General features: G+C 50.7%; 1 protein-coding gene across 1 annotated transcript; it reads left to right on the top strand.

Moving 5' to 3' along the window:
- Positions 1 to 4,384: 4,384 nt before the first annotated feature.
- On the top strand, positions 4,385 to 10,389 carry LOC142802971 (uncharacterized). Its single transcript, XM_075888061.1, has 3 exons — positions 4,385 to 5,990; positions 6,075 to 6,295; positions 10,195 to 10,389. Exons 1-3 carry the CDS (start codon positions 4,385 to 4,387, stop codon positions 10,387 to 10,389), a joined length of 2,022 nt encoding a protein of 673 aa, XP_075744176.1.

Raw genomic sequence — 10,389 nt, 5'->3', positions numbered from 1 at the left:
GCTATGACTTAGCTCTCTTGGCCGTTTCAGTAATGGTATCGATACCAAACTTGGTATGGCATTACATGACTCTATGAAGAACATATTTGACTAGTTATAACATGAAAAACATGGATGTCATGATTTACATTTCGTGGTCATGCAGCGCTTGTGGTGGTTTCGTTCACATGGCATATTGCAAAAGTGGTATGGTATGACCTTTTTGCATTACGAACACATGTGACAGACCCTAACATGAAAATCATGGCATGCATGTCATGGAACATGACTACATGCCATGCTCATTATGCACTAGCCTCCGTTTCGCTAGCATCGCATATACCAAATTTGGTATTACAGTACGTGAATGGATGACGAAGATATGCGAGTGGTGCAAACCTGATAATCATGAGATGCATGCCATGTAACTACATGATCACATGCCACGTTCCCGATGCCATGGCAGCCGTTTTGCTAGCTTCACTTATACCAAATTTCGTATTACGAGACGTGAATGGTGGATGGAGGTATGATACTGGTGCAAACATAATAAACATGAGATGCCTGTCATGTAACAACATGCTACGCTCATGATGCGCTCGCGGCCGTTTCGCTAGCTTCACATGTACAAACTCGCTATTACATGACCTGAATGGACGACATATGTAAATGACACATCCAAACATGATAATCAAGACATGCGTGTCATGTAACAACATGACTACATGCCACATTCATGATGCTCTCGCAGTCGTTTCGCTAGCTTCGTATATGCCAAATTTGGCATTACATGACGTCAATGGACGATGAAGGTATGTGACTGGTGCAAACATAATAATCATGAGATGCGTGTCTTGTGAAGCATGACTACACGCCACGGTCAAGGCACCAATACATTTCGACGTTACGCAGTGCGCGGGCCCGCCGACGTTCGTTTCATTGCGTCACGCCTGCGTTGCGACGCCATGCGCTGGTTTCGCCACATACTCGCAGGCGTGCGCCGCGCTGCGTTGCTTTGACGCATGCGCGTTTCAGCGCGTCCGGCGTCCCTTCGTCACGGAAAAAAGGGAGACGCAGTGTTGTCTGGGTAACGCATCGGCGCGAATCGCGCGCCGACAGACGCTGGTCGCGCCGGTCGCACCTGCATGGCGTTAGACTATAGATTGCTCGCGTTTTGCTTATGTAGCGTCGCTGTACCCAGTGTGCGCGCGCGTCAACGCTACGTTGGAGTATTATTGGGTCCTTTATGATGCGCTCGCGACCGTTTTACTAGCTCCACATATACCAAATTTGGTGTTATATGACGTCAATCGATGATGAAATGTATGACTGGTGCAAAAATGATAACGCTGACACGCGTGTCATGTGAGAACATGACAACATACCACGCTAATAGCGTGCTCGCGGCCTATTGGCTAGCTCCACACATACTAAATTTGGTAGCACGTGACGTGAAGAGATGATGAAGGTAAACGACACAACCAAACATGATAATCATGACACGGAAGTCATGTACGGCATCGTTTACCTCCACTTCGTAACGTTGTGCTGATTTTAAAGTGACATATCAACCTTTATTCGTACTTCGCATATCATCGACTCCCACTGTACGTGGGATCTGCCAATTTTTTGATACAATATCTTGGTATAGAGTTTGTGTTGCGCTGTTGCATAGTATTTGGGGCTTTTCATCTCAGCAGATGTTTTGAGGAACTCTGTTCACATTCCAAAGAGAAATGTATCTCTGTCGATGAAACTAACTAGGTCCTTGCATTCCACACGTCCTTAATCACCTTCCGTTCTAGCTGGTGTTCGTACAGAGAGGGTAACTGCAGTTGCTGCGCGTGCAAACGCAGTTCATTTTTTTGCAAACGCAGTTCAAAGTTTGACAACCTGGTAGCCAGAATGTTGAGACAGTTTTTTTTTTCTTTTTTAAGCTTGAATGAGCTGTACCAGATACACGTGCTGCAGGCACGTAAAATAGCCTGTGCATGACAGGAACTTGGGCTACGTTATAGTCATAGATGTGCCCACGTAAAGGGCTGCTCCCTGGCAATTTTACAATGTATATGCGCATATGTACATGCATGAGGATATACAGGTGGGGATTTGGCACCCTTTCTGAAATTTGGGGATCCTAAAGCTCGGCTTTAGGAGTGGAACGCGATAGGGATATCCTGTTCCTAGTGCATACTTAGTGCATGAAACTTTTTCGAACTTGCTATGCCCCCACCAAATTAGGCGCAGTAGTGTGTGTGCCTTTTGTAGTGGGTGACCAGGCTTTCACGAAGGTTTTCGAAGTCGTTGTGGTACGTGTTCTAACGCCTGGTGGCAATGGTTGCTTGTACCATGCATTATTATTCAATAAAAGCCTCCGCATAAAGCAATGACAGCCGCAGGGCTTGAAGAGGATACCCGCCATTATCGAAAAGTTGTGGGCCCCGACTGGCATTCCCTTTTATTGCTACGGAAATTTCGTGCCACTTCTCCACCCTGTACGTGTCAAACGCACGAGCGGCATGTAAACGAGCAACGGGGAGAGTGAACTCCTGTAAACCTTCAAAGCTCCTGTTTGATGGCGGCATGTAAAAGATTCAGCGGCGGAGACATCATCACCAGCAGAACGAGGGCTTTTCCCAATGATCTGCCACTGTGTATAACCCTTATTGTGCGAGCTCTTCCTATTACATGCTTCGAAATTCCCCAATTTCATTACGTGACCTGCCCAGGTCATTTTGAAGCGAAATTCAGTACATGGCTAGCCATTCCTTTTGTTAGCGAGCAAAGACGCAGGCATAAATTGAGATGATTTGTGGGGTTTAACGCCCCAAAACCACTATATGATTATGAGAGACGCCGTAGTGGAGGGCTCCGGAAATTTTGATCACCTGGGGCTCTTTAACGTGCACCCAAATCTGAGCACACGTGTCTACAACATTTCCGCCTCCATCGGAAATGGAGCCGCCACAGCCGGGATTCGATCCAGCGACCTGCGGGTCAGCAGCCGAGTACCTTAGCCACTAGACCACCGTGGCGGGGTGCATAAACTGAGCAAGCCTGTTAGCTTTGGTAGGTCACCAAACAATTGAAGAAGCGAACACACTGGTGGCAAACAGCCACGTACGTACGCGCCACACAAATGGAGCAAATTCCACCTGCGTAATATTTTGAGGAAATGCCCCACCCCCCCCTTAACAAACCCCCCTCCCTTACTCAATCTCAATTCCTAATTTCAAGTTTCCAAGCCGTTCTCTTTGTCTCCCTTCCAGTTTCGTTCTCCGATCATGCACCACTTCTACCCAACACTGTCAGTGGTGGATCCAGAGGAAAGGCGGTAGGGGGTGACCCCCCCCCCCCCTCCTCCAAAAGTCCGTGCAAGCACCCGCCCCTCCTTCCTCATTTTAGTGCTTGTAGTCCGCCTCCTATCGCCAATTAGGACAAATGAGTGAGACCACGCATGGTGAGCACACATTAAGAGTATTTATGCTATGAAGAGGTTTTTCTGCTAGTAAAAGCAGAGCCGTGACCAAGCTCCCTTCTCCAGTGTTAAGCTCCCTTCTCCAGGCGATCCCCCCCCCCCTCCAAAATGGTTGCCTGGATCCGCCCCTCACTGTCTGGCATGCATCGCATCAAGTCCTGCTTAACTACCGAACCTTAAAGCGCCTACATATGTGCCTGAAATGTTTTGTGAACATTTGATCTCTTTCCCCCCGCGTAACGATCGCTCCCTGAACTTAGCGCAATACACAATTTCCGGGTTCCGCGAGAAAACGCATTCATAGAGATAGTTCGAAATTCGAAAATGGTGCCTATGAAACAATATTCATGCAATATATGACGCAGTACGTATAGCCTCCGAAATGTTTGTTTCTTACTTGGAAGAGTCAAATAATAATAATAATAATAATAATAATAATAATAATAATAATAATAATAATAATAATAATAATAATATCTGGGGTTTAACGCGCCAAAACCACAATATAATTATGAGGGCTTGAGGAATTTCAACCACCTGGGGTTCTTTTACCGTGCACCTAAATTAAGTACCAAGCTGGCCCTCAAACATTTTCGCCTCCATTGAGAAGAGTTCAAGAGTTGCGTTGGCTCGTCATTGAATACACTCCCGTGCCATGCTTCTCGGAGTCTGACCGTGCTGCGACTGCGTTTCTTGTTTTTCTGGCCAATTGTAGTGCGCCGAGCTGTGAAAGAACGTGAGATGATTTCTGTGGAGATCCACATGCATTCCATTTCTCATAGCGACAGCTGCGATTGGGGGGGTCATTTCGGGAAAGCTCCTCCCACTATTAGCGTAGCCAGGCAGTGGCACAATAAACATGGGGTCCTACCGGAGTCATGGCGCACTGCGGTCGTCGCCCCGATCCTGAAGCCCCGGAAGAAAGCCATGGCACTCTCCTCGTACAGGCCAGTCTCTCTCACCTCGGCTCCCTGCAAGGTGCTGGAGAAGGTGGCCTTGGAGCGACTTGAGTGGATTGCTGGCCAACTCGAGTTCTTCCCGGAACAACTGACTGGCTTCAGGCGCCACCGGTGCACAGCTGATTCCATTTCCGACGTCGTCGCCACCCTTGAGGATGCCAAGAGCTGTGGTGACGTGGCCATGCTGCTCCTGCTGGACGTGGAGAGTGCCTTTGACAGTCTCCCACACGAGGTCGTCGAGACGTCTCTGGACCGACTTGGCGTTCACGGGTGCCTCCGCAGCTTCGTGACTGCCTTCCTGACCGGCAGGACCTTCCGGGTTCGAGTTGGCAAGGAGACCAGCAAACCCAGAGACATCACTGCAGGTGTACCACAGGGCTCCGTGCTGAGCCCCTTCCTGTTCAACCTGGCGATGGCTGGACTCCCCGCTTCTCTTCCGACAGGCACCAGGTTCGCGGCCCGCTGCTCTGTTTACGCCGACGACGTGGCACTCTGGGCCCGGGGACCGAGGCGGTCCATTCCAGCCATCAGGACGTCACTGCAGACGGCCCTGGATGCGGTGTCCGCCTACCTGAGTGGCATCGGACTCAAGGTCTCCGCAACCAAGACCGAGGCCCTGCTGATCCACCCGCTGGCCGCAGCACGACGCTACGTGAAGCAGCTGAGAGTGGGCAACCGCAACCTGCCTTGGAAGCTGACAGTGAAGTACCTGGGGCTCACCATCGACCACCGTCTCACCTGGGTCCCAGCTGCCAAGGTCGCCTGCACACAAGTACGGCGAGTCCAGGGAGCCATCAGCAAGCTGCAGCAGCGTGGACATGGCTGCTCGACCAAGCTGGCGCTTCGACTCAACCAGGCTTCAGCGTCCTCAGTCCTGCTATACGCCTTTCCACTGGTGGACCTGACGCCTGCCAGGAGACTGGACCTGGAGGGACATCACAGGAGAGCAGTGAGGGCCATCCTGGGGCTCCCCAGGTACTCCCCCGTGGCAGCGACCCTGGCCGAGGCTGGAGAGTGGCCCCTGTCTCTGCACATGCTCCAGCGTGCTCTGGGGCACGTAGACCGCCTACACCGTGCCGCCGACGGCAGAACCCTCCTGGAGCGACTTCGCAGCCAGCCGAGGTCACGGATGGGTGGTCTCTGTGCACTCTACCACCAGATGGTCCCGGACCCGCCAGTCCCGGTGGCCCCTCCACCACCCCACCACCAGCCGCCTGAGGTGCACCTGCACCTGGACGGGGTAACCAAGCGCCGAACACCTGCTGCAGCACTGCAACAGGCCGCCGTCTCCAAGCTCCAGCAGCAACTGGCAGGGCGGCTCCAGGTCTTCACCGACGGATCCGTCATGCCAGACGGTTCAGCGGCGGCCGCCTGCGTCATACCATCCCGGGCCATCAGCAGGCAGTGCCGACTGCCCTTCCCGGCGAGCTCGACGGCTGCGGAGCTGGCAGGGCTACACCTGGTGGCGGACCTGCTGGCCGAGGACGTTCCCGCTCAACCGGTCGCAGTCCTTTGTGACAGCAAGGCAGCCCTGCAGACACTGGCCAACCATCGCCATGCCGGGCTCACGGGGAGTCTCCTGGCAACCAAGTATCGGGCCCTAGCAGCAGCCGGGACGTCCGTCTCCTTCCACTGGCTGCCCTCTCACGTGGGTATAGCTGGCAACGAGGAGACGGACACGCTGGCCAAGGCAGCACATCAGCTGGGAGCCCCCATCACCCAAACCGTGGCGGTGAGAGACTACTCGCAGGCCCGTATCAAGAAGCTCCTCGCCTCAGTCCACCCAGACCAGAGGGTGGCCAATGGGCGGGGACCCAGGCGTCTTCCTGAGGCAGGCCTAACCAGGAGAGAACGAGCCAACCTGCTGCGGCTGCGAACCGTATGCGTGTGGACTGCGGCCCGACGCTACCTCAAGGGATGCAGCGCCTCCCCAGCCTGCAGCCGCTGCGGCGACCCCGAGACCCTCGAGCACCTCCTCTGTGCCTGCCCTGCCTTGGCCCAGGAACGCTCGAGGGTCACCACAGCCTACCGGAGACATGGCCTTCCTGCCACCACCCTAGAGCACCTACTGTTCCCATCTCGTCCCCATCTACCAGCACTCCGGAGCCTGGTGGAGTTCCTGGACGAGACGGGAATCGTGGCCTACCGCTGAGGATGGGGCCCTTGCCACCCCTACCTTTGCTTCTGGACTGCTGCTTCTGTTGATGACGACCGCTCCACTGCTCAATTAATCTTTCCTCTTCTTTCCACTTTTCTCCCTTTTTCCCTTCCCCGCAGGCACTGCGCCGTGCTCCCGACCGGGTTGCAGAAATTAGGTGCCTTTTCTCATCTTCTAACCACTACCACCACCACAATAAACACGTGCGCCTGACATTTTTCGTCATGGCATACATAGCACAAAATAACCGTTTCAAAAAGCAAGCCCCCCCCTCCCTTCCAGTGGGAAATTTCTGCCTGCGCCCCTGCTCACAATTAACCCTTTATTTTGCCGGTAATTTTGACTTTCCGCATGAGGGGAGGGGGCTGTGCTTGCTCGAGATTTTACAGTAATCCCTGGCCCTATTAAAATGAAGGAGGGAAAACATGGATGTAAAATTGTTCGCGAAATGTGGCGGCTGTGTTTTCGATGGAGGCGAAAAGGCATGAGGCCTGTGCACTTATAATTAGGTGCAAGTTAAAGATCCCCAGAAGTGGAAACTTCCGGATATTACCACTACGGCGTCTCTCATAATCATATCCTGGTCTCAGGATGTTAAAGACCAAACATTGTTATTATATTGGACAATACTATACGCGGCTTCAACTTATCATGCCTTGATGAACTGTAAGCAGCACTCCGAAAGAAATAATCCATTTTTAAGCCATACCTGCATTGTCACTGTTTAATGTTTGGAGCTAACTTCTATGCAAGTTTCAGGCGGTAATGGCCGCCGTAGACCCCTCATGGTACATTCCAAGAACTGTTTACTTCCCGGGGCTGCCCCCTGGAAAGCCGGAAACGAAAGGCAAGCCGTGAGAAGCACGTTATCGCGTCATTTTCATTTTGGGTTTGCTTGCGGAGCTTGTTTCCTTTAATACTTGAGCAACCGGGAGAAGAGGGGGGGGGAATGAAACGTAGCTTTTACGATAGGCAAGACGCGCGCCCATGCGTACTGCAGAGACCTTGGGAGACTCGCTCTCTGAATTTCGTGCCGACCAGTTGTGCCCCCGCGATCTCCGACGACAGCGCAGCTCTGGCCGACTGGCTCGCCCTACGCCATCTCCATCTCCTGACGCCGACAAGAGCTATCGCTGAGTGGGGCAGCGTCCTTGGACTCCTGCGACCGTGCCCATCTTTCCTATCTTCTTTGCTTACTTCTGGGTGTCGCTGTCCCTGCGCCACTCTCTCTCCTTCCCCCTATCCATATCTCTTTTACTTCTCCATATACCTTTTATTCCCTCCGTACCTCATCCCTCGTGATCTGCTGTTGAAGTGTCGCACTCTGATGCAGACAGTTACGGGGCTCACTTTTATCTTCTTTTCTCTCTTGAGAATCACATAAGAGATTTTGCTTCTATTGAGATATTTGAAACGCAACCAGTTGATTGCAATCGAATGATTCGTATTGTCCAATGATTATAGGCGCATGAACGCCGTTGGTGATGCAAGGGTTGAGCCTATACAACGCCTACCATTTTGAGGATTTGGCGAGAAATCTCAAGTATAAAATGCGCATGCAAACTGTCCTACGATGGCTAATGCCGACGCGGATCATATCATATGGGGTTTTGTTTTGTTGCACGTGTAAGGAATCGAATTAGAATGATACGCAACGCGGCATCCCTTAAATAATAAAAAGAAAACAAATGAAACACCGCCAAGCCCTGTCTACAGATGGTTAACTAGAGAAGCTGAAACCTGCGGCCTTATAGTGTTTATGACCTGGTAAGTCCCGATGATTCTGTAAAATCTTCTCAATTATTGGTAACGTCTATCGAGAAATCATAACTGGTTTTTGTCGCCCTTTTGGTGGACCATTGAGAAATAGTAGGAATGACATAATTTCTGTGGCATTATATGAGTATTCGCTGCATGACATAGGAAGGGGGAATTTTGGTTTCACCTAGCTGTACATACAACCTCGCTGAAAAGAGGCCCTTAACAATAGCTAGATCAACTGCGCACTACTACGCGGGAACATTGCCATTCTCTCAGCTGTGAGGCGAAGCTATTCCGCGTAGGAGCGCTGAAGTACTGCTGTTATTCACAATTACGATGTCAATCATTTCAAAAAACCTATCCTACCCGTGAGAACACTTGTACAGTCGTGTTGCTCTGTTTTATTATTATTGTTTTTTGCAGCTTTTCTAACCAGATGTCAGTGCTCGCAGAATGGAAGGGTATCGTTCGTATAGCAGCTCATTATGTCTGCGTGAATGGAGCACATAGTCGTCTTATTGTTCTCTTTCGCACATGCGTACCCTTTCAAGGAGGAAGCTGGCTGCTCGCAGGCTCTGACGCGGAAGACAAGGATGTAGCAGCAGCTGCATTCACCGTAGTCCATCCATCGACTCGCCACGAGATGTGGATTGAAGACATCCGTATAACTTACACGCGAACATGTGTCAGCTGCGAACACATAGCGCGGCTGTCGTTTTATCGCTGTCGTTTTCTATGCATTTCACCAGACCTTGGGAGGAAGGTAGTGCCGGGACAGACGTACGGATAATGATGGGTCGATGTGTTGCATGAGACTCTGTGACTAAGCGCGTCCGGGCACTCCATCTCCTTCCCCTCTTATAACGGCAAGAAATCTTTTTCGCTTGAACTAACAGCCGTGCCAAGTGTCTCTAGTTAGTACCATTTTCGATCGACGTGAATATGCTTGAGGCCCGTGTGCTCAAATTTAGGCGCACGTTAAGGGACGCCAGGTGGTCGAAATTTCCTCAGCTGGTCCGCTACAGCATCTCCCATAATCATATGATGGTTTTAGGACGTTTAACCCTTATCAATTAATCTATATGGGTGCTTTCGTGATCACCTCCTTAACCTTGGGTAGACCTCTGGTAGTATGGCAGAGGAGAGTTGCACAGTTATGACTGTATAGTGATGATGCCAGTAATGTGAAAATCCCATCGCGTATGTCGCCAAACCTTTTCCTCCAGACAGGTGTGCCACATACGGCCATGGTATGCACCACATTTGTTTAACTGTTTATATTACCCAGAAATGGCGTGAACAGACACTGGTAACTTAAATGTAAGAGTGTTAAGAAAAACCAAAGTCGGGTGCGTTGAACATGTGTGTACCAAAAATAAATGTTATGGTGGTCCCACTAGGAATTAAACCGAACCATTTTGCGTAGCAATCAAGTATACTTTACCGCAGAGTTACCCAAGGTCTCGAAACGTCTTTATAAGAAACACCCTATATATGCAGGCGTAATGTTGGTGAAACGTCAATTGTGGTTTCAGTCCTGCCCATCTGATTTTACAAATATTACATACATACTCCAATTATACCGGTGGATCAACGTCTGTTGTAATCGCGAGAAACGCGTCTGTGATGTTACCTGCCCTCTTGCTGTTTTTTGCGTAGAGTTGACGCTGTTATCTTGCTAAATGTGCGGTGACCAAACTGAGGTTCAGTTGTGTTCCTGCCATCAGATGCAATAAACGGCTTTCTGACATTGGCACTTGTTTTTTGTTATTTCTCTATGCACCGTCGTCTTCGTTCTAACATTGGCGGCGCAGATGGGATAAAGCGGCACAGAAGCTAAGGCCACCACTTTCGGGAAGCTGCCGGAGTTCTGTACGGGCTCGGGTAACATCAAGGTCTACTTGGAAAGTTTTGAGCTCTTTGCGAAAGCAAATGGAATGGACGCCCTAAAGGAGCTTGAAGTCTTCCTGACCATCATTGGAAAGAAGGCCTACGTGGCGCTACGTACTTACTGCTACCGAAAACAGATGCGCTACAACACCACTACGCCCTGA

This window comes from Rhipicephalus microplus, chromosome 3 (assembly GCF_043290135.1).
Source record: "Rhipicephalus microplus isolate Deutch F79 chromosome 3, USDA_Rmic, whole genome shotgun sequence".
Lineage (NCBI taxonomy): Eukaryota > Metazoa > Arthropoda > Arachnida > Ixodida > Ixodidae > Rhipicephalus > Rhipicephalus microplus.
This window is presented reverse-complemented; position numbering and strand designations above follow the sequence as displayed.

What these genes read in the sequence shown, in the direction of transcription:
- LOC142802971 (XM_075888061.1), top strand. Translation starts at nt 4,385, where the DNA reads ATGGCACTCTCCTCGTACAGGCCAGTCTCTCTCACCTCGGCTCCCTGC. An exon ending in CCATGCCGGGCTCACGGGGA is followed by an intron (nt 5,991 to 6,074) that starts GTCTCCTGGCAA and finishes ACGTGGGTATAG; the next exon opens with CTGGCAACGAGGAGACGGAC. An exon ending in ACCTGCTGCGGCTGCGAACC is followed by an intron (nt 6,296 to 10,194) that starts GTATGCGTGTGG and finishes ACTTTCGGGAAG; the next exon opens with CTGCCGGAGTTCTGTACGGG.